Here is a 23,764-nt window from a genome sequence, read left to right as displayed (position 1 = left end):
CGTGGCCCGGGGCCGCGGCGGCCCGTCCGGAAGGACCCTGCCGGGTGCCGGGCGAGGTGACCTCCGAGTGCCTCGGGGACGGAAACACGGAGCGGGGCCGGCGCCCCGTGTCGGGGGCGCGAGGGAGGGTTTGGGGTTGCGACCAGCTGCCCCCAGCCTCTTGGGCAGGTGACCTTTTGGAAAGAAAATCCATGATATAATTCAGTCATCCGAAGGAACATCTTTACTGCAGGCAGGTACAAAGATCAACATGTTTCCCAGCTAGCACGAGTCATTTCATTTGTGATGTCGGTCTCGGCAGGCCGACAAGTTCGGAAATCGCGGGCTTTGCTGGGCCGCGGAATAGCTCAATCTACTCCTACTTCAGTTTCCCTGCTGCGAGGCAGGGATGGTATTTCCCCGCACAAGCTGCGATGACCCATCGATTAATAAAAACACAATGGTTTGCAGCTGCAAGATGCCAGCTAAAATGACAGTGCAGCTTTCCTTCAAAACGTAACCTGTGCCAAACTCTGCATTTGCATTAAATTTGTTATTCTAAAGTCGTCGTAATCAGTTCACGTCGGGGCGTATTCTTTGCCCTCTCCTTGGACAAGTCCCCGATGCCGAAAAAGACAGCTTTGCTAGTCATTTTTGTAGCAACAGCGTAAACGTTATGTCGTTGGCGTGGAGCCACGGTGAGTCAGGCTTCGCTTTGGGCAGCCTCCTGGAGAGAGAGAGAGTGGGAGAGAAGATCGGTCTCAAGTCCGAGGTAGGGAGTGTTGGCACGGGCAGGCCCGGGAGTGCCAAGAGCGGTCCCAAGCCTCGCGTGCCGGTGCAGCCTGAAAAGCTGTAACAACACGGATGTAGCCTACAAATAAGGAATATTTGCTGAAGAGGCTGGCAGGACCTGAGAGGCTGGTAATGGGGGAGAGCGAAGCTGCGTGTACTGCGGTTTCCTTTGGGTCCGTGGATGGTGGGAGCGTGCTGTTGCTCCATGGAGAGGGCTGCTTCTGGGGGTAGTTGGGTATACAGGCTTTTATATGCCTGCTCCTGTGTCTCCAAGGGACTCGATTCCTTTGTGCGTTGAGATGGAGGCAAATCTGTTAGAGAAATAAATTGGAAAAAATATTGGCAGCCGTGGTTCTAGTCACTTTTCGATTCCTGCACTTGAATTTTCGGCGTGTTTCGTGTATCTGTCTTTGACCCTTCAAAAACACACATGCACTAGACAGCTCATCGCCCATCACTGGAAGGCAGTGGAGACAGCCTGCTAGGCGGGCAACTTGCTGATCCATTGCCTGTGGAAAGCTGCCTGAGGATAATGATTAGGCAAATGTTAATGATTCGTCAGCACCTCTAGTTCATTTCTGTTAATCAACACACTGAGCTTATAACTAGAGACGATATTGATCAGTGCAGCTATTGACACTCACTTCCATCTCGCCCTGCCCACGTGCCATGTCTTGAGTCCAACTGGGGAGAGAGAGACTAGCTTGTATCGTGTCCTGTACAAAAGGTCACAGCGGCGGCTCTGGGCGCTGCTCAGATATCCATAATAAATCATGAGGATGAATGCTTTTCTTTGGTGTTATCCTACTGGGACCGTTTAACCACTTTCCTCTATACTAACCTTCTGTACGGGATTTTGTTGGTGAATCACAGGGACCTCAGAAGTTAAAGGGCAGCTGATTTCTCCAGGGCTAGGATCAACTGGCTACATTGTGCTGGTTTCAGCAGAGGGGGAACAGAGGATTGTCAGAGCCACAGGAAGGCAGTTCTTGCCCTTTAGTGTTCTAAGCTGCTTGGACAAGTCCCAAGCACTGGCCGCTTCCAGCTGCACGTGATAATAGATTGTCAATGGGAATTTGTTTTCGAGTTCCCTGGGCATCGGTAGTAAACAGTGGAAGAACACTGGCTGCAGGGACCTCCTGTCTGATGGCCCAGGGGAACTGGTAGGGATAGCAGAACACGTTTCCCTGCTGGTTCACATCTTCCTGTTGATCTTGCCTTTCTGGAAAGATTCTTTCAAGCAAGCTTCAGGCAAAATCTGCGAGAGGGACTTGTTCCGGAGGTGAAGCGGATTGGTCTCCAAAGCAGACACAGTGCAGAGCGCGGGACGACTTCCTCCCACCTGCATTCCCTTAGCCGGCACCTCAGGGCCAGTGACACACTACTCTGTGCTCAGTAGCCCATTTCATCCTTGACTTCTCTCCTGACTTAACTGCAAAGGAGAGGGCTGTGGATTATGGATTTCCTTCTTTTTCAAAATTGAAGACCCGCCATCTTACTCATTTTCATTGTTTGTACCACATGTATCTCAAAGGTCTCTGAGCTATTGTGGCACCCTTGAGGAGTTTGGTGTTATTATGACCCCAGCTCAGGACTCAGTGACGCAGAAGAGCAGGTTACACCCTTTAAACTACCTCTGATCGAGGTGTTAAGTACAATTTTTGTGATTGCTGAGGTTTTGGGTTTGTTTTTTTCCTCAGCATCTGCTTTTGCTTGGAGACCTTTTGCCTCTTGAGCCAAAACCAGCAGAGAACCTGCCTGAGATCCCCACTGGAAAGGCTGTTGAAAGTTGTAGGTCAGAACGCAGTGGGTCAGAAGGAGTTTGGGATTGGAACACGATCGTGCCCGTTGCCTGCAGATATAGTTCCCAAAGATGCTTATAGGAAGAAGAAATTATCAATCAAATTCAAGTAGAGCCAAAAGACAAGTCAAGTTCATCACCTGTGCCTGCTTCTGCCCGTAAGGTTTTGTCCACTTACACTAGAACGAGATTTGGCCCAGGGAGACGAGGCCTGGGGTGGGCGTACCACAGGAGTGATCCAGCACGGCCGTTCCTCCATTGCTGAGCGAGGAGCAGTTCTGATCTCTGCTTGCTTTTTGAGAGGCTCCTTTCTGCGTTGGGTTAATTCCATGGCCACCTCTTTGTCCCTGGTGCTGAGGCATGCCCTCAGAAAAAGAATTAATGAAACGCAGAAGGAAGGAAGAAAAGAGCTTTGATTTCCAACTTGTGCTGCCTTCATGTTTGCATGGAAATCCATTCTGCAGCACAGGGAGGGATCAGAAGGCTGGGAGCCTGGGCTGCCGGGCAGGCTGAGTCACAGCTGTGCTCCTGTCACCCACAGAGACCATTTGGTGCCTGAATTTGAAAGGTTGCCTCGTCCACAGTCTTAACTGATCCTTCATACAGGTGTCACGGCCCAGGCAGTGGCTGAACAGAGCACCTGAAAGGGGAGGAGGGAAGGTGCCTGATCCACCCCGGGTGCCTTTGGGGATAGTGACTAAGGGGAAAAAACGAAGTTAAACTCTTCCGTCTTGTACCGATACTGCAAGAACGAAGGAAAGAGAAAACACTGGAGGCTTTAGAGAAGCAGAGAACAGGAGAGACAGACAAGTGTCCTGATCTTTGCAGCTGCAGGATAGAGATCAGAAGTGGAATATAGTTAAGGACCTTTTGCAACGACTTCCCCAGCAGTGGCTGCTCAGCTGTGGCGCAGAGGAGAATGACTGACTCCGCAGCACTGGTGTTCTCACTGCCAGCAGGGACATACTTCTTGATAAGATGCTGGGACATACTTCTTGATAAGACACAGGTTTTACATGAAAAATAAACACTTCAACACAATTTTTGTGTGCCCATGGAAATACATGGACAGGTTCACATTAGGGTTGCTTCTAATGTGATTTGATGCTTTGAAGGTGAAATGGCGTTGTTGGTCTTCAGTCACTTCTGCTAAACACCTCCAAGGCTCCAGCAAGCCCTCCTTCAGTGCCAGTGAGCGAGTCTTAATACTAGAGCCATGAGACTCTTCAAATAAGAAAATAGACAGGAATAGCTTCCCCTAATTATCTGCCTCGCCCATCCTTTATCCTGTACTAAAAATGAAGAAGGGCAAAAGCATCTTGCCTTTTTCCAGGTCAGTCACTCCTACTTTTTTGTGACAGATTTGAAATGGTTTGGGTGAGCAAGTCCCAGGGAGCTACAGGTACAGACGTCCAGCGTGTGCATAAACCTTGCTTTACACTGCACTCAAAGGGAAGCCAAACCAGTCTGTATGTTTCCCTCTGGCTTCTGACCCACTTCACGGTCTAGTTCAAGGATTTGCGTGAAGCTTCTGGCTTGGCGCTCCAGAAAAACATTTAGCTTGAACATGAAATTTCACTTAGAACGATGGCAAACAGAATTACAGGCACGAGATACGGGGCCACCAGATCCCACTGGGACTATACGAAGGAGCGTCCCGACAGTAAATTTTCTGGTGGTTTATCCAGCCCACTCTGAAGGAAACCAGGCAATGTGGTTTCTGCCACTTCCCTTTCAGAGGGCCTTTATCAGCCAGATAAACCCTGCAATGAGGAAACATTTTCTTGCTGTGTAGCCTCATTTCCAAAAACGTTTCATGTTAACTCGTTCCCACAGTGTCCCCTGGGGGTGGGGATACCAAGGAATTAAGGGCACGCTGCCAGAGAGGCCAAAATGCTGCAGGTTCTTTTGAGGTCAGCAAGTGATGGGCTGTAAACGCAACTATCAACATCCTGCTGGTACAACAGCTTTGCGGGACTCTTGCCAACATGCCTTTCTCAATGCAACTTTTTTTTCCCCCCTCTGCTTATAGCTGTCCTGATGTCCCTGTAAATTCATCCTGGAACTTCATTTGAGGAAAGGATCTACTGAATCGAAAGCTTCCTTCTGCTCTTCCCCTTCCCATAACTTCCCTCAAGATGGCATCCGATAGCCCCGAGTCACTAATGACCTTGTGCACAGATTACTGCCTTCGCAACCTGGAAGGGACTCTCTGCTATCTACTGGACAATGAAACTCTCCGGCTCCATCCTGACATCTTCTTGCCAAGCGAGATTTGTGACAAGCTTGTCAATGAGTACGTTTCAGGCCTGTGGAGAAGCTGTTGTCTGGTTTGGGAAGGAGCCGGGAGCTCAGGGAAGGGGGAGTATAATTCTCTAAAAAGAGCAATGGGAAAGGATAAAAGGGGGGAAAAAAATGGGGAAGAATTCATAGGACTCTTTTTTTTCCAATTGATCCTCACATTGGAAATCAGGATTTGCATTAGCTTCGGAAGGAAGTGTCCCCAGGGGTTATTGTACTGCTATATATCATTCTAGTTTCTGTGGAAATCACCATTTCCACATAGGTAAACCCAGAGTGAAACAAACAGTCACTGCTTCTTCCAGGAACATCAGTAAGCAGCAAAGGAGCCTTCTCGTTTCCCACCACTGAAACATTACAACTCTCTCTCAAACCAGAGAAATAAGAGTGCAAAGTGCTAACAGATGTTAAATGTTAAGGCTGCTGCTTCCGTAGCTTTACAAAGCAACCTGTTTCCAGGGGTTTATAATTTGGCTGTCACAGTCTCTCTTGGATGAACTCCTGCCCACAAAGTCTGACGGAGAACTTTGGCCAACTAATTTTCTGAAAATGAAAAATGAAATTACTAGCTTTAAACAGCTAGGGAAAAAAAAATCCTGGAGTCTGTGCTTGCCAGAATCCAGTTTGTTTGTACACACACGTGACCTTGCACAAATCTTTGCCTGAGATTTTCCTAAGGATTGTTAGTTCTGTGCAAGAAGAGGTACTAGGCCAGCTCCAACTACCCCAAAGGCCATTCTGGATGATCAGGAGAGAGTCTGCATGTGCTTATGCGCTTGGTCACATTTTCTCATAACCAGTGAAGGTGCTAGAGCTGTAGCTGAGCCTTTTGTGTCGTGCTGTGCTAACGCCATTGCCCCAATACAGGTACGTGGAGTTGGTGAAGACGGACAGCATCTTTGAACCCCATGAAAGCTTCTTCACCCTGTTCTCAGATCCCCGGAGCACCAGGCTAGCTCGGATCCACTTGCGGGAACAGATTGTGCAGGACCAGGACCTGGAAGCCATCAGGAAGCAGGTGGTATTGCACTGATAACCTCCAGCTGCCACTTTGCATAGCAGCGTTGCTGCATGGGCACCAGCTAGAATCCCAGGCACCCAGAGATTCACAAGACTCCACCCTTCACCATCCAAATTTTCTTTGGGAGGACCTCAGCTCCTCCCTTCTCAGCTCCCAAAGCCACCGCAGGGAATGGGATGGGGACACTGGTCAAGTTCGGTGATATGGGGTCTCAGGCTCTCCCAGTGGGAGGTGTTGTAGCAAACAGGGTGGGCACTCTACCTGTGAAATATTTCTGACTTTAATTTCCCATCTTCCAGGATCTTGTTGAGCTCTACTTGACTAACTGTGAGAAGCTGACAGCCAAGAGTCTGCAAACCTTGGTGAGCTTCAGCCACACGCTTATCTCCCTTAGCCTCTTTGGCTGCTGTAATATCTTCTATGAGGAGGAGAACCCTGGAGGCTGTGAAGATGACTGTTTGGTGAACCCCACTCGCCAGGTCTTGGTCAAGGACTTTACTTTTGAAGGCTTTAGCCGCTTGCGCTTCCTGAACCTGGGCCGCTTGATCGAAGGGGTAAATGTGGAGACGTTGCTTCGGCCTTTGGCCTCCCTTGCAGCTCTTGATCTCTCTGGGATCCAGCTGAACGATGTGGGATTTCTGACCCAGTGGAAGGACAGTCTGGTTTCCTTAGTGCTTTACAACATGGACCTGTCAGAGGAGCACATCCAAGTGATCGCACAGCTTCGCAAGCTCAGGTCAGCAGATCTGTTCTTCCTTGTTTATCCTTTTCCCACTGATAAGGAATGGTCTTTTAGGAATGGTCTGCTTGCCTGCTAATGGAGAGCCACCCGCTGCCGGTTTCAAGTTATAAGCCTTCCTGTGAACAGGCTCACTCATTGACTCACTATACGTTTGACATGTCTAAAGCCAGCCTGCATTTTGCTTACAAGAGGACACCACTTAGCAGAAACTCCCTCTTGGAAAAACAAAAAACAACACCCCACCTCCCAAAAAAACCCCACCACACACCACAACTGCACACACCAAAAAAGGGAAAAAAAAAAATCCCAAAACAAAACCACCACCCCCCGCCAAACAAAAAAGAACAGCTGAATACCTGAGAGATGGCAAAAAAATTACTACAGATGTGTACATATACTAATACAGTGATAATCACACTGTGAAACTCAGTCCTCCAAACCACTTGTCAAACAGGAATATCGGAAGTTTAAGCCTGGCTCTGAGATAAAACTAGGAAAAACTCTGAGCTCAGACTGTCTACTCGCTGTGCTCCGTAGAAGCACAGTGTGCGTGGATGGTGCAACCCAGGGAAAAAGCAGCGTAAATAAATAGGCACTCCTGACCCTGCCATGTTGACAGTGAAATGACTTCCTGAAACAGAGTTGAGACAATTGCTATTCAAACCGCACAGCGGTATCAGGAAAGGGATCCGGGACTTGCCAAGCCAAAGAGAAGGGCCGTACTAGTCACACGAAGGTTACTTTGCAATGGCTTTAGTATCGTCTCTACTGACTGCAGACACCAGGGGGTACCACGTTAACATATGACCTAGGAGTCTCTGGGAACATCCTGCATAAAATTTTCTAAATCCAAGTACTTTAACTCCCAGTGATTTGCAATGAAACTTGGTCTACAACAGGTAGAAGACACTTTTGTGAGTGGGATGTTGGCTCCTCTCTTAGGCAGTTTAGAGAAGTCTCTCCCAAGCGTCTTAGTTACTGCTCGGCAGGCACGAGCAGCACCTGTCCTGTAAGGGACCCCACCTGCACATGACGGCTGGTCAGTTTGTTCCACCACCCCCTTAGCATCAGGGTTTCCCCAAATCTTAAGCCTTTAAATACCTGAAGATAAATGAAATCAGGGTAGTGTAATAACCTGGGGTAGAAAAAATAGAAGAGTGAGGAAGTAGACAAAAACTTGTGTGACTTTTTGTGGGGTGAGACAACATACGTTTCTGGGGATGCAAAGATCCTCTAGTACATCTTAACCACCGGGCAGAAATGCTCAGGTGGCTGCTGTGATGGAGCTTGGGAAAAGCAGTTCCTGAGCCTGGAGCAATTTCCTTTGTGATGTGTGCCCAAATGATTCATTGTGCTCCATTCTAAGTAGACCTCTACCAGATATCTGTGTGCTTCGGTTAGACGCAGGGCCAGATCCTGCTGAACCACATTCCTATATCTTGTGAAGGAAATAATAGTTGTAATAATAAAAAAAATAATCACACTTGGCTTGTCATCTTCCTCTGGTAGAGAGGCAGAAGCCCCAGCTAACGCTTTCCAGGCTCTGAGCTCCTCTCTGTCATTTGCAGGCACTTGGATATCTCCCGAGACCATCTGTCCAGTTATTACAAATTCAAGCTGACCCGGCGGGTTCTAAACCTGTTTGTGGAAAACTTGGTAAACCTCACTTCGCTCGATATCTCAGGGCACACCATGCTGGAGAACTGCACTATCCCAAGCATGGAGGAGAAGATGGGCCAGACAAGGTAAGGAAACAGCAATTACTGAGGTCTGCTTGGATGGATAGATCAGTCAAAGATGAATTAAGAACAGTTCCCTCTAAGTTTCCAAATTCTGTAGGTCTAATTAATACTAAAAAGCAGGATACGACTGTTACTAGTTTCTCTTGATGCTAAAGACTGGTACGGGAATCAGCTGTGATTCTTGTATGTGACACACATAAGGACTTTTAGGAGTAAAGAATTCATCCTATCTGCCTCCTGTACATATCTGAAGAAGTATTTCAGCAGTTCTTTTCCACGCACATTCTTCCAGGGATCTCTTGCAGTGGTTTATATTTCTTCTGAAAGGACTCCAAAGCCCTTTACACATTTTCTACACGAAACATTCTTACCCGCACTGAAATCCAGGCTCTTCCGAGACAGAACATTTCTACACTGGGTCAATACATCAGTGCTCATAGGAGGGCTGAGTGTTTTAGAAACTTAGAATCTAAAGGCATATTTTCAGATTTGACCTGGATGCTGGGCAGATCAACCTTTGAAAATCCTGGTGCACCTCAGTAGGGGCATACCTAGAGGTCTGGTTTTCCAGATCAGCCAAGAACTCTGCCCTCCTATTCCCCGAGCACTTACTGAACAAAAGCAAACAAGTGCGACAGTACTGGCTCCTTTCCACCCATGCTGGGGAAAAAAAAATACTGGCTCTTGGTCAATAAGGAACATGGCAGCAAAACTGGCGTTCTTGCATCATCACAGAAGCAGACTAGCGTGTCTATCAGATGACATGCAGTACAGTTTGCAAGTAATTCGGATCAGTGAAATCCACAGCCCTTTCCTAAGAGGAAATGTTCACCCCAGCTAGTGAATTTCCAAGACAAAGCCTACCTGGGAAAGCTGCGTTCTGTCTGCGTGACTTTACTGCTGTTCTGTTGAACACATTTAGCCCTTCACTCAGGATCACCTGGGATGAATGTCTAATATTATGTTTAGGAGCAGCCGACTGGCCTACAACTGAAGTGTAGCTATTGCTCTAGTTAGGGAGCAGTACGGTCAGAGTGAACAGAGAGCCGATGGCTGTCTCTGTGGCAGGAGACACCTGAAGAAACAGCGTACCAACATGAGTGATCTTTTTCTTTTTTTCCTCAGCATTGAGCCAGCAAAGAGCAGCATTGCTCCCTTCCGGGGTCTGAAACGACCGCTCCAGTTCTTGGGCCTTTTTGAAACATCTCTCTGCCGCCTGACGCATATTCCAGCCTACAAGGTAATGGGGCTGCAAGAATATTGGCAGTAGGTACTTGGTAGAAGTTGAAAGAACATGGAAATCATTGGCTGCCAGTAAAGTGGAGTTCTTAGGGTCTTAGGTGTGACAACTGAGCTCTGACCTTTCAGCAGCTACTTGATAATGCAGGAAGACTGCCAGAAGACAAGACCTGTACCTCACGTGGTTTTTACAAGGGTTATAAAAACACACCTCTTGGAGAAGGGCGTGGAAAAATCATCTTGCCTGAAGGACCAGGATGTCTGTGACTACAAGAAGAGGATTTAAGACAATAGGAGCCTTACTTGTGAATAGCATCCTCCTGCCCCAAAGGTGCCATTTCTTGTCCCCCTGGGCTGAGAAATGACTTGACCTCTTTGCTCTCACCCTGGGCCTAATCGTACTAGCAGGGCAGAGGGAAGTTGTACCCTTTGACCTTCCAAATCTACCCTCAGAAGTTCCCTTCCCATGTTGGTTTTCCTCCTTCATCGTTTCTTCCCTGACTCTTTTTGTTCCTCCATGCCAGGTGAGCGGAGACAAGAATGAAGAGCAAGTCCTGAATGCTATTGAGGCTTACACTGAACACCGGCCAGAGATCACTTCCCGGGCCATCAACCTCCTTTTTGACATTGCCCGTATCGAACGCTGCAGCCAGCTGCTGCGAGCCCTTCAGGTAAGCCCCATTTACCTCACACTTAGAAGGGAAATTTTGCAGTCCCAGCCTTTTCTTCACCCTGGGACACCGTATTAGGCCGTTCTGGAGAAAGTACCAGTAGTGCAGTGGAACCGGGTACCTTCATTTCACAAGCACGTTCCTGCAATGCCTGGGCCACGTGTTCCTTGCAGGCTTGTGACAGTCTTTGCCCCACACAGCCCTAACAGCCATTCCAAGACTCAACAGCAAGTCAGTGGCACTGAAGCTTCATGTTGCTTCTCTGCAGCTGGTGATCACAGCCCTCAAGTGCCACAAGGATGACAAAAACATCCAGGTGACAGGCAGCGCGGCGCTGTTCTACCTGACCAACTCCGAGTACCGCATGGAGCAGAGTGTAAAGCTGCGGCGCCAGGTCATCCAGGTGGTGCTGAACGGCATGGAGTCCTACCAGGAAGTCACAGTAAGAGCGGCCCAGCCTCCTCCGGCTCCCACAGTCCTCCTTCCCTGTATTAAGTCTGTAGCCTCGTGTTAGCCTCTGGGTCTTCTAAGCCTCCAGGATGTGAGCCAAGGCAGACACCAGAGAAGCTATTGTCCAGATCTGCTCCTTGCCTTCACTCAGTGATGGGGATTACATGCAGGGTGCTCCTCATCCATGCGATGTTCTCCAGAACAAGGGGAAGAAAGTGATTATAGCAAGGCTCCTTTTTATCTGATGATAGTGGTCAAAGGGCATGTACGACACACAGCACAGATGTCCAGCACTGACTGGGGGGTGAAAAGGGTGCAGGCATTGGGGGTGTTGAGTCAACAGAAAGAAACATTATCCCAATACATCGTATTGGAAGCTAGCTGATGTTATACGCTATGATGCCACTGGGTTGCAGAATGGCGACTGCTGCATAGAGAGCTTACAGGCAGTGAGGAACTGGCTTGGAAAGTGATGGGTGTTGGGTGAGTGTGTGGCTGTGTGAGACTAGAGTGACAGCAAGAGAGAAGAGGGTGCCAATAGAGCACGGCTAAAGCACAGTGCCAGATAGGAGGGTAACAGAAATTTTAGTAGTCGTAGTCAAGCAAGAAGATGGTTTCAGTACCAAGCAGCAAGGAAACATGAGGTGATGGGGTCCATGTTTTCGTAACCGCTTAGCCCAGCGTTTGCTTCCTTTTGACCCAGGTACAGCGAAACTGCTGCCTGACACTGTGTAACTTCAGCATTCCCGAGGAGCTGGAGTTTCAGTACCGCCGAGTCAATGAGCTGCTGCTGAACATCCTCAACCAGAGCCGGCAGGATGAGTCTATCCAGCGCATCGCTGTGCACCTCTGTAACGCTCTGGTCTGCCAGGTGGACAACGATCATAAAGAAGCTGTGGGCAAGATGGGGTTTGTCATGGTTGGTATGGTCCCAAGGTGTCTATTTATCCTTAATCCAGGCTAGCACAATTCCCTTGCAGCAGTCCACCAAATGCATCCAGCCAGTGATCCAACCTTACAGTATCACAGGAGGGAACTAGCGTCCTAGCAATGCTAACCTTTCCTGGAACCTATCCCTCCATGTGACATCTTTTACTTGCCTACCAGCACTGGAAGTCACAATGTCAGAGAGACTGTCACGATGTCTGTGAGAACAGGGAAGCAGTGTAACCTTATACCTTACGTCTTCACTGCATCATACTGTTTCCAGAACTGATACCACCTGGTGACTAACTCCTTCTGCATCCCCCTGAGTTTGCATCAGCTTCCCAACTCATGTCAACCCCCATCCCTCACCTTTTCAAAGAGCTGCAGAGGCCACTGCTTTGGTGCAGTTATACCATATTCCAGACTGTCATACAGATCAAAACTGACTCGACTGCAAACTCGACAGCTCGGGGACTGTGATATAGTTCAGCTCTGTGAATAACTGCAACATTGAACATAACCCAGTCGCACTGGTTTAGAGAAAGAGATACCAAGTAGGTTCTCTACAAAGGATCAAAACTGCATATGCCTCCAAATTGGCTGTAGCCAGCCCTGCAGTACTACAGCAGTTAGTTTTAGCTCTGTGATTCTTGAGCTGTTTCTCACTCTTCCCTTCTTCTGCCCACAGACAATGCTAAAGCTGATTCAGAAGAAGTTGGCCGATAAAACGGTGAGTGTTTCCCAAAAAAATGTATACATAGAGTATTTTCCCTTCAGCTTGACTTAGGCATGGGGATCAGTCCAGAGTGCGAGCTCAGCTTCTCTAACAAACACAAGACATCTCAGCTGATGCTGCAGAATTTCCTGTCCCAGGGTGAGGGCAGGGGAATGTGACAGGGAGGCAAAAATATTAAACAAAAAACCCCACTTGCTGACAAGTTGAAAGTGAATAACAAGGTTTTCTTACCTCTGGAGCCATCTAGGGTGATACCAGAGAGGAAACACAAGTGGTCGGTTTGCACTGGGCTCCTGCATTAGCAAAGCTCTGTTTCTGTCCCTTTCTCTTTGGCTCTCTAGTGTGATCAGGTGATGGAGTTCTCCTGGAGCGCCCTCTGGAACATCACTGATGAGACCCCCGATAACTGTGAGATGTTCCTTAACTACAGCGGCATGAAACTGTTTTTGGAGTGCTTGAAAGTAAGTATGTCTGGTTTCCTCTAGAGGAACGCTGACATTACAGTGGAAATGCAGGTGCCTGGGCTGGATCCCCAGCTACGCTAATCTATAAGCAGTACTTCCTGTGTTGCACAAACAGAGAAGAAAAAGCTTGCATATTTTCTTCTTTCTCACCTCCATCCACCCAACTAGCAGAAGAACAGAGAAACTTACATTCAACACATCTTCCTCTTTCCCCATCTCGTACGCAGTCCCCCTTAAGTCGAGCAGCAGCAAATAGCAGGCCCTGGCCTCGATTCTCTCATTTCACATATATCAACACTAGAGACCCCATTTGGCATCTGCTAAAGAGCCACTGCTGACTACCCAAAAATACTCAACCTTTCTAGACGTGCTGTACAATCTTTCTCCAGGGTTGCTCGTTCTCAGCACCACCATAGCCCCACTTTTGTATAATCCTGTTCTTTGCTTGCTTAGGAGTTCCCAGAGAAACAGGAGCTGCATCGCAACATGCTGGGCCTCCTGGGCAATGTAGCAGAGGTGAAGGAGCTCCGCCCGCAGCTCATGACCTCCCAGTTCATCAGTGTGTTCAGGTGAGTGCCTGGCTAACAAACAGCTGGGCTGGGGCAGGGAGAACGCTCTGGAGCTCTGCTCCTGAATCACCTGGAGACTTTTAAACCTTTGGTGCATCAGCACCTCTAAATGATCTTTTCTCACTTGGCAGCAACCTGCTGGAGAGCAAAGCGGATGGGATTGAGGTATCCTATAATGCCTGTGGTGTGCTCTCCCATATCATGTTTGATGGTCCAGAGGCTTGGGGTATATGTGAGCCCCACCGAGAGGAAGTTGTAAAGAGGATGTGGGCAGCCATCCAGAGCTGGGATATCAACTCCAGGAGAAATATCAACTACAGGTGAGGAATAGAAAAGTTTGGCCCACTCACCTGGGAGCCAGGATTGTCACAGGAAGCAAGCACCAACAGAGAGAAGGGAAGAGGTATAGCCCAGCACGGAGGCTCTGTTTAGAGTGAAAGAGAAACATCCTCAGGGACATGTTCTTTAGTGAGGGTTTTACATCTTCCTTTGAAACATGTTACACAGGCTGCAGAAATTAGACACCTTGCCTGGCAATTCCTATGGGAGAAGCGTGGGAGCCCAACAGAATTTCTCCTGCATGTTTGTGGTGAAATTGCGTAGTTAGGAAAAACGTGATCTGACTATCTGGGACTGCCTAAGCATTTTCCTCTGAGACTGCTGTCCTTTGCACTTCTTTAAGTCGGTCTCCTTCTGAAAGTCACACGGATTGCTGTAGCATTCACTCTCCTCTGGGGGATATTTAGACACAGTTCCCAGAAATCCCTTCAAGGGTTAATACAGCTGGTGGAATCCTCCGAAGCCCTTCCTGTAAGAGGGTATCAGGTACTCTGTATTCCCATAGTGCCTCGCAGGGACCCATGCCTGAGCTACAGTATAGGCACATTATTGTTGTCAGAAGAAACACAGCAACCATTGCACGTGAGCAGCCAGCTTTGGCTGGGTATAATTTTGCTTTGGCCCCTCCACAGAAAGATCAGTGCTGCTGGGTTTCAGCTGCCATGAGGAAATGACTGACAGAGGATGGAAATCAGTTCTTGGACTCAGTTGCATTCGTTGCAGCTATTTATCTGGGCAGCATGTTTATGCTAAAGTGGTAGGGCCTGTAAGCCTGCCAGTATTGCCGCGTGACACAGACTTAGTCTTTGTTGTCAGAATCTTTGACATGCCAACGGATTTACTGCTATGGTATCTATGAGCACAGAGTTTGTATTGCTCTGAGTGTCGAAGGTGCTGAAAGAAGCAGCTCTTGGATTTTTAACAACTTCTGCAATATTTCTGTGCAGGTCATTTGAACCAATCCTTCGACTTCTTCCACAAGGGATCTCCCCAGTCAGCCAGCACTGGGCTACCTGGGCACTGTATAACCTGGTCTCTGTCTACCGTAAGTTCCCTTTTCAAAAATCACATCCACTGCACTGTAAAAGTTGAGGGTGTGGATCTGAGCTTGTTAGCAGAAAAAGTCTTCCCAGTTTAGCTATGTGGGTAGAGAGAACCTTCTCTGAATGATGCAGGGATGTCCAGGCAGCACAGCCAAACAAAAAGGAATGAGACTTAGTGTGCCAGAAATTCCTTCAGTGTTTTGATCCTTCTGGCCATGCTCTTACGTTCTCAGCCGTTTTGTGTCTGTTGTTTTCACAGCCAGGGCACCCCTAGCAGGCTGGCTCCATAAAAAAGAAAAATGTTTTGGCTTCTCAGGCCACAGGCTTCTCCCTCCCCTCCTGCCACCCTTTATACCACTCTTGTGAAGGTTCACAAGGACCTGTTTTATTCTTTTCTCTGCAGCTGACAAGTACTGCCCGCTGCTGATCAAAGAAGGTGGGATTCCCCTTCTGAAGGACATGATTAAAATGGCCTCAGCACGGCAAGAGACCAAGGAAATGGCCCGGTAGGAAACCAATGCACTATCATCAAACATTCAATTTAGCTTTAGTTTAGTTTTTATTCTTCTACATCAAGTAAGGCTACCAAAGAAAGGCCTGTACTGGTGTGTACGAGGGGTAAGAAGCGAACACAGGAGAAGAGCAGGAAAAAGAGGATGAAAACAGAAGACTAGAGAGGTGTTTATAGGTGGGCAATACACACAGATCATTCAGGGTTAATGGATGCCAGGCGAATTGGTTATAGAAATGGCTCTTTGGACAGGGGAGCCACATGGCTAATTGCATCTCATACGCTGATAGTCTACAGTCATCACTATTCTCCATACTTGTGCGGGCTCCCTGTCTCCAGAATATTGGCCTGTCGGTAAAATTGCTGACTGCACAGTTAAAATGAGAGGATTTTTCAAAAGACGGAAAGAGTCCATCCCCTTTGTGAGCTTCCCCAACTTACTTTGTTATGTGACCTTCCTTTGGAGTCATTCTTTCAGAGCTTTAAAAGCCAGCTGCAGTTTCTAATCATTGGCAAACTGAGCGCTATAATTTCATACCTGCAGGATGAATATAAAAGAGAGAGAGAGATCAGCTGGGAATATGTACCTTGTGGGTGGGCAGCAGGCATTCCCTGTAGTTGAAGGGTTGCTAAACGCTGGGCGTGGCTGAAGCCTGCAGAAGACTCTCACACTTAGGCAGATTGTGCATGGTGATGGGACAGCGCAAGAACGGTACATGAAAAGAATAGGAAAAGCGGGGACAGATGACAGCAGAGTGAATGACAAACATCTGTATGCATGTGTTTCCTGATGCGATTCAAAGCTATCTGACGATTTGGATGTGGGGGTGATGAATGAACCGTCACACATGGATCTGGATGTATACTAACATGACTTGAAATTCCAAGGGGAAGAACCGTGAGCTCTAAGCTGCTTTGGTGGAGTATACGGGTTTTGACACAAATATCGGTTGATGCATATCTCAGAAGAGACTGCCTGCTGCAAATAGTACACATTTACACAGAGATCAAGCTGTTGGACAGTTCTTATGTTACTGTCTTACAACTGTAATGCAATAAGCTTTAAACTAAACCCTCTCTCCTTGTCCTTGTTTTATCCATAGGAAAGTTATAGAGCACTGCAGTAACTTTAAGGAGGAGAACATGGACACTTCCAGATAGAGGCAATCATCTAATGCCTCTTGCCAGCACTGTATCCAGCCTCTCTCTAATTCACTGTATATAGGGAGGACTCTTTCTTACCAACTCGCCTGTTGGAAGGAAACTTTATGTGTGTGTGTGAGGCCCTCAGTAGATGAAGGTGAACAGGGGAGGGGGGAGGGACTTTTTGCACAGCAAAATGCTTTCCTTAAATTAGTGGACTTTTTTGTTATGAAGTTTCAAGTTGAAGTTCTGTGTGTATGATTTCTGTATAAAAAGAAAACAAAAAACAAAGACAACTACATTATGTATCTTTTAACCTTTTTATTTTAGACCACACAGAGAGCCTCAAATGCTCATGAGCTTGAAGACCTAGTTGTGTGATCGCTAGTGTGACATTTTTATTTCCCACTTTTTAGAAAAATTCCCTTTTGCTGTATTGCATGAGGTCCTGTAATGTCTGCAAGAACACCAGTCCTGAATCGGTATTGGCTGCTCAATGGGGTTACAGGCAGCGATGAGTTAGTTATTTGGTTAGAGAGGTTGGGGGACACAATACGAGAGTTAGACCAAAAGAACTGACCTTTTTAGCAACATCTGTAAATGGAGGAAATGGGGAAGAAAGATCTTTCAAGTCAATTCACTCCCTTAAGGGTTTTTTATAGAAGACCTACATTAATGGAAGCATCGCTAACTGTATGTGGGTCATTCGGAAGTAAGACATTCCCATTAAAGTCAAGAGGTCTGTTTTGTCCCCTTTGGCAGTACAGTAGGATCTGCCAGCCCACCCAGCCTCGTAAGGTCAGGGATGACCAGTAAAACCAGTTACACATCCTTGGCAACACAGAGCTTTTCTCTCTAAGGGAGCCTGTGCAACAAGGAACAAGGTTTGTTCACAAAGGGCTACACATCTTCATTCCAGTCCTTCGCCACCTTTTTAGTTGTGTTCTGTTTTATGGGGAAGGGCTACAAATGCCAGAGAGCGTGTTTCCCTTCTGCATAATAAGCTCTACTAGGCCCCAGTCCAGAGCGGCTTGTACCACTTGTGCAAGTCCCAGTAATGGACTGGAGCTGTTCTGCTCTTTTTTTCAGTCTGCATCAGTGCAAGCCATGCTCAGTGGCAAAGTAATCTCCCTTTATAGGAAGCTCACTGTAGCACAAATGCAGTAATTGGAGGTGCTAAAGTCCTCTCCTGAGACTGGGGAGTCTCCACACACCCTTCGGAGGGTGATCCCATGAAACGGCACCTCTTGTTCCACCCCAACATCTTCCCCCTCTTCTGGGAAGCAAAAGGCCCTATTCTTATCTGACTCCCACTAGCACTAACCAGTGCAGTCCCGCTCGCATCAGCAACATTACTCCAATTTGTATGATGTAGGTGAGAGGAGAGTCCCATTAAGGTGGTCTTCGCCTGTAAGGCTCTAGACCTATAAAGGCTCAAGCAGCCGAAGGCCAAGGTTCGCCTCACGGCCAGGCACTCAGCAACACATTGTGCAGTCCATGCTTAGAGCCCTCTGCTTGCCACAGTTCTTTCGCAATTCACAAATCTTCCCTTAGAAGGGATTTAGAAAAGATTTTATGTCTGGTAGCAGTAAGAGGAGACCATGGCCGTGTGAGTTGGGACATTTCAGGCCTCTGAGCACAGCCTCGCTGCTCTCTTCCCTTGTATACATTGCTCTCAGATTTGACTCGCTGCTATGAGGTTCTTCTAATGCTCAGAGTTAATGCTGTCATTGCTGAGCACATTATAGACAGATCCTAGATACACAAACTGACACTTTAAATGACAGAACACAGCTGCCCTGGAGAGGTTTACTTTTTCTGCCAATATGGTGTTACTCAATGTCTTTTTTTTTTTTTTCCTTTTTAACCATACGTCATTTGTTTTGATATTGTGAGATCTGTACTTTTTTCTTTAAGTATTTTTCAAACTTATATATATTTTTGTGTCACTTTTGAATTGTTTTCATATGGTTTGCAAAACTTGATGAATTATACTTTTTTGCAGTCGTTTGATTGAAATGTATTTTTCTCTTTCTTATTTCTGTTCCCCAAGAATTTGTGTCCCTATGAGCTTTGAGACGGAAGTTTATTTCAAGATCTGTTTTCTGTATAACATTTGCTAATCATCTTCCTTCTAGATGCAAAACTAAGAGAGGCTGCAAATACTGCCAGCCAGCCTCGGAGCATTAGGGGAGTCAGGCTTTGCTCATTTAATTCTCTATTTAGTGCTACTGTCCTTCTGAAGTTGTTTCACGTGACAGTGCCACCCACTAGGCTTTCTTCCTTTAATGCCCATATAGTGAGAGCTCCTACCACTAAAATCTTGAATCACATGACAAAGAGCACTCAAGATTCTGACTATGTTGGCAAGGTGGGAGTGGAGCAGAAGGGGACACATCACAGATGCAAGAGGTATCAGAAACCCATGTCCCCAGAATGCAGCTGCCACGCTGGGGAGACAGCTGGAGCTCAGGAACTCCCGTCTCAGCTAGAGCAGACCTCAGCCTTGCGTTGTAATCAGAGCCAAACAATCAGGCTTTACACTGAGATTTTGGCACAACTACATCAAGGTTAATGAACAACCGATGGCTTGGTTCCATCTGCCTCAAGACCCCAAAAGTTTGGGTTTTTCAAACCAGTGCCCCTATAAGTTCAGCTGTTACTGAAGTCTCACCTGCTGCAAGCTGGATGATGGTATCCCAAACTAACAAGATCCAAGCTGCATCAAAACTTTGTTTCACACTGTAAAGATAACCTCTACCCTCACTGCTCACATATCCTCATCAAGCTGTACCTGAGCCTGAGCTGGGATAAAAAGATTTCAAATTCCCAGCAACATGGAGATTAATGGAGTCAGGCCAGCCTGCCAGAAAAGCTTAGCTTTCTGAAACCTGTCGCTGATCCCAGGGGGAAAGGGGAAATATAACTGGTCTGTTACACCTAGCTACACGTAAGATTTTGAGTCAGGCCACCAGCAAGGTAAATTCCTGAGACAGCATTTTAAAAGAAACAGCATCCCTGTTAGAGTAACATGAGCTTTGGCTACAAGCTTCAACGTCTTCAAGCCAACAAACTCTGTGAGCTGAAAAATAACATTAACTTTCAGTAAGGAGCAAAAGAGAGAAAGGTATCCTCTGAACACCTGAGCGTAATCCAGGAATTCCTGTAATCGGGAGTTTGAAACTGGGTTGTACCTTGGTTTCCCTAACTGAAACAAGAGGAGTTGTTGCACCCTAGGCATAATGCATGTACCATGACCTGAAAGCACTTTGGAGGCAAAGAGGAGTTAATGAATTGCTGCTGTAGATGCAATGCTCAGGACAGAACAGGGTAGTTGTCTGCAGACATCATACCAATATTCTGCAAAGGAGGGGAGGGCAAAGTGGCTGATTTTTTACGAAGGTCTAATGTAAAAGGGGAAGTTGGATACCCTGAAATGCTTGGCTGTTACAGAGAAGCCTCTCAGGGCTTTCAGCTTTGCTGGAGCAAAGGAATGAACCAGGAGACTTCAACTCCACGCAGAATTACAGAGCCAATGACCAACCCTGCCCAGAAAACTAGAACAGGGCTCTATCTGTCAAATGAGAATCCAGCTGGAGAGAAGTTCATAGTGTGTAAAGATAAGGCAGAGGGGCTCCTTGTGCTCTGTAGTTGTTGTCCCATTCAGACTCTTATTCATGTTCTCACTACTACATTTCCTTTAATATTCAAAAGCTTGGCAAGCAGAGCACAAACACAACTCAGTAGTTCTCTGCAGAGACTGTGCCGACAAAGGAACCCTCTACCTTGACTGTACGTAGTTTCCTTCCTGGCTGGAGGATGCCTCGTTATTCAGTGGCCAAAGTCAATGATGCAGCAGTCCTCAGCATGCAGGGTGTCAGGTGTCTGCTGTTTTCTCTGGAATAGATAAGAGAGCAAATTGGTGGGCAACTTTCCACAAGTGCTTCCCTTTTTCCAAGATCTGTGGAAGGAATTGCTTATAATGATGGGCATCTACTTGTATGATGCTTAACACCCAGCAGCACCAGACTTTCTCATCTAAACCAAGCCAAAAAGTTTAGTACTGCTATTTGTGGCAATTAGTAACATTGCAGATAATTCATCTGCCCCATCTGCATCATGGCTGCTATTACCCTGCACCTACCTACTGGCTGAAATGATATCTTTTCAGCACTGAATCCTACCCAGCTTGTCACCTTGGTTGGACTTCTGCTGCAGTCACTCTGGTCTCTGCAAAAGATGAGTGGGAAGAAAAGTCTTGGAGCTGTGAGCCTATTCCCCTCTCATCACTTGAAGAAGGCAATTAATTACCAGTAGAGCAAAAGCTATAGGGGCACTGCGTTCAGGCACTACTCCACAGAAAAGATGTTTTCTTGAGCCTGTTTAGGGAGGGGCCTGCCACAGCTCAGGTGTTAGAGGGTAGCTTGTGCTGGAAAAAAGAGAATTAGAAGTAGGGAAACAGCTGGTCTCCACGACAACCATGTGTATGAAGCACAGAGGGTAATGGTCGTCAGGAATGGATGAAAAGCAACATGGGGGCTGGATGAGAAGACAGCACTTAAAAAAAGGAATGAGGGAGATTTCCTGCTGAACTGAAACACTTCTGCTTTAGCAGACTGTATTTTGATTTCATATAATTGTCGCTGATTCTCTCTGTAATTCTTTTCTTGTTTAAAAAAGTTTTTAAGCTAACCAAATATGTATTTCCCTGTTTTGCTTAACGAAAATAACCTCAGTTATTATGAGCAAGCGTCTGCTTTTACTCTGTCCACTGACCTGCCTAATGGTGAGAGGCCTGGTTCAAATGTTTGTACATGGTGAAACCGAGCAAAAAAAATAATAATGCACAACTGTTGCTTCCTTACAATTCTGAATGAATTAACTTTTCTGTTGTATCCATTGGATACCCGCTGTGTATTAAACCTAGTGCTTAACAATGTCTTCTTCCTTTGGTCTATGAATGTGGTTTATTTAGGTACATTACTGGTCCATTTGCTGCCATATATTTCATTAAAAATGAAAGGAACTGCCATGTGTTGATGATGCAGTTCAGTGGCTTTTCCTTTCATCACTCCAAGGGATACAATACTGTTTGTCAATAGAAAAGAGGCGTGGAGGAAGAGCTTATTGTTACGAAATTACGTGAGAGGAGAAAAAAAAAATCAGAACAATATTTGACTTTACAGATTGCCTCTGAACTCTGTAACGGATCTGTGGCTTGCATTCCACAGCCTCAGCTTTGTAAGTGGGCAGAAGCTGAGTACTCAAGAAAAGACTCTAGCTTAAAACAGCCAATCTGCTTTAAGGCCAGCGTGACTTTCTTCTTAAGACTCTGGTCCTGCAAGGGTTCAACTCCCAGTTAATTCAATGGTCATTGTAAACTCTTTAAAGGATCAGACTCTAGGTGACTGAAGTAGGAGGAGGAATCATGTGAAACTGAACTGCCTCTAGGAAGCTGAAAATGTACCATGTTGTAAGAGTACATAGAGATACCTTAAGCTTCCAGCAGCATGAAATTCCTAGCTGGAATGCCATAAGAATGTAGATTCTCCGCTCAGAAACTTGTTAGTAGAGGTTTTCTGGAACTAAGCCTAATTTCAACAAGTCATTTAGGTTGACTTGAGACAGAGATAAGCTCTGATCTTTGTTAAGACAGGTTTCAAAGCTGTAAGAAAAGATAAAAAGCATAACATGCACCAAATTACTCTAATCACAAAGAGAGTGAGAATACATTCCTTAGGACAGATTATTCTAGAATATCAAAACGTTTCTACTTTCAAGTGGGTAATATTGTTACTACTCAAATTGCCTTCATTAAGCTGTAACATTTACACCTCTCTGCAAAGAACAAAGACGCTACCCACCTCTTCTTTCTGTTTGTAGACAGAGCCTGGTTTTACTGTTCTGAGCTTCCTGCTGTTCTGAAGGGCTTCCTTTGCAACTCAAGGAACAGAAAGATTTTCAGGGTATTTAAAGCAGGCAGAGAGTAGCCCCGCCATCTCACATACAAACTCTGTATGGGAGGTTTGACAAGCACTGATGCAGTCTATGAGGTGTCTGAGGGAGGATTTCTGTAGGTTTTGCATTTACCTAGAATAAAAAAAGAGAAAGCAAAAGGATTTGAATGATTGTTGGAAATTTAGACTACAATTTTTATTAACATTTATTTATTAACCATTTAAGTGACCTGTGCGGCCAGGTGCTTTCCTGGAATCAGCAGGTGGCCACTGACTCACTTAAAAGAGACTAAAATAATCAAGAACATCCTATTTGTGGTCAGTCAACACCAAGGAATCAGCTACTTTTCAGGTGCTGGAGAGTAAATTTGCAAAGAATGTGATTTTCCTTTCCAAATTTTTACTGGGAAAGAAGGTAACAAAAGCAGAATGATACATCTATGTTAAAACTGAAAAGAGTTTAAAGAGAAAACTCTGATTTCAGAACTTTTACAGGCCTGTGGTAAGATTCATCTCCCCTAAATAGTCAGACACTTAAAGTGTAAATGTGTACATCTAAGCTGGTCTTCTTGGCTTTTTTTATTGTTCGCAAAAGATAAAGACACATCTAGGGTGCAATTCAACTACTTTTAGATGTCTGCTTTCAAATGAGAAGGACCATTCTCTAGACATGCCTGCTTCCCTCTCCTGCTGTCAGAGGAGTCTATCGACCTTGCTCAGATACGAACGTCTTCACTGCAGACATCTGAAGTTAGATCAAATCCCACCCTGGCAGCCTCCTACCAAAGTTACGTCAGTCATTTAACAAGCGCCGTTCGCATTAATAGGGCTGTCTAAACGCGTTCAGCCAGGCACAACCTCTGCATTTCTCCCTAGGGGATAGAAATCCACACATGAAAAAATCAAAGTGGCGAGACCAGAGTTAACGCACCGCAGTGCAGCGTCTCACCCAGACAGCACCTTGAGCCCTCACCTTCCAACAGCACACCTCAGCGAGACCCCTTCTATCGCTTACATGGACGTTTAGCAGTATTTGCCTCGGGCGTAACTGCGATGTGTAGAGGAGTTTTACCAGCGACGCTGCCCTCAAGGGCCTCAGCCCTGCGCTCCCCGCAGTACCTGCTGACATGAAACCCGGCTGAGGGGCCGTGCAGAGCCCGGGGGTCAGGGTGGGAGGACAAGCGGGAAGGGGGGCTGCAGGAAAGCGCCTTTCTCCTGGGAAAGGCCCCCGAGGTGGAGGGCCAGCATGCGGGGCAAAACACAGGCAGGCGGCGTGAGGGGAAGAAAGGAGGCCCGCGGCTGCAGCCCACGCCTGCCCCTCCCACACCGCGGGAGGT

The 23,764-nt window shown here is 46.7% G+C and overlaps 1 protein-coding gene across 1 annotated transcript; it reads left to right on the top strand.

The window, feature by feature from the left end:
- The first annotated feature begins 4,602 nt into the window (after nt 1-4,602).
- Nucleotides 4,603-21,502, top strand: ZER1 (zyg-11 related cell cycle regulator). The gene is made up of 15 exons (XM_009286900.1): nt 4,603-4,868; nt 5,741-5,891; nt 6,194-6,630; nt 8,205-8,381; nt 9,504-9,618; nt 10,142-10,288; nt 10,557-10,730; nt 11,442-11,657; nt 12,354-12,395; nt 12,743-12,862; nt 13,319-13,434; nt 13,566-13,754; nt 14,721-14,818; nt 15,220-15,322; nt 16,431-21,502. Exons 1-15 carry the CDS (start codon nt 4,711-4,713, stop codon nt 16,486-16,488), a joined length of 2,301 nt encoding a protein of 766 aa, XP_009285175.1. The 5' UTR covers nt 4,603-4,710; the 3' UTR covers nt 16,489-21,502.
- The last annotated feature ends 2,262 nt before the right edge of the window (nt 21,503-23,764 follow it).

This window comes from Aptenodytes forsteri, unplaced genomic scaffold (assembly GCF_000699145.1).
Source record: "Aptenodytes forsteri isolate BGI_AS27 unplaced genomic scaffold, ASM69914v1 Scaffold136, whole genome shotgun sequence".
Classification (NCBI taxonomy): Eukaryota; Metazoa; Chordata; class Aves; order Sphenisciformes; family Spheniscidae; genus Aptenodytes; species Aptenodytes forsteri.
This window is presented reverse-complemented; position numbering and strand designations above follow the sequence as displayed.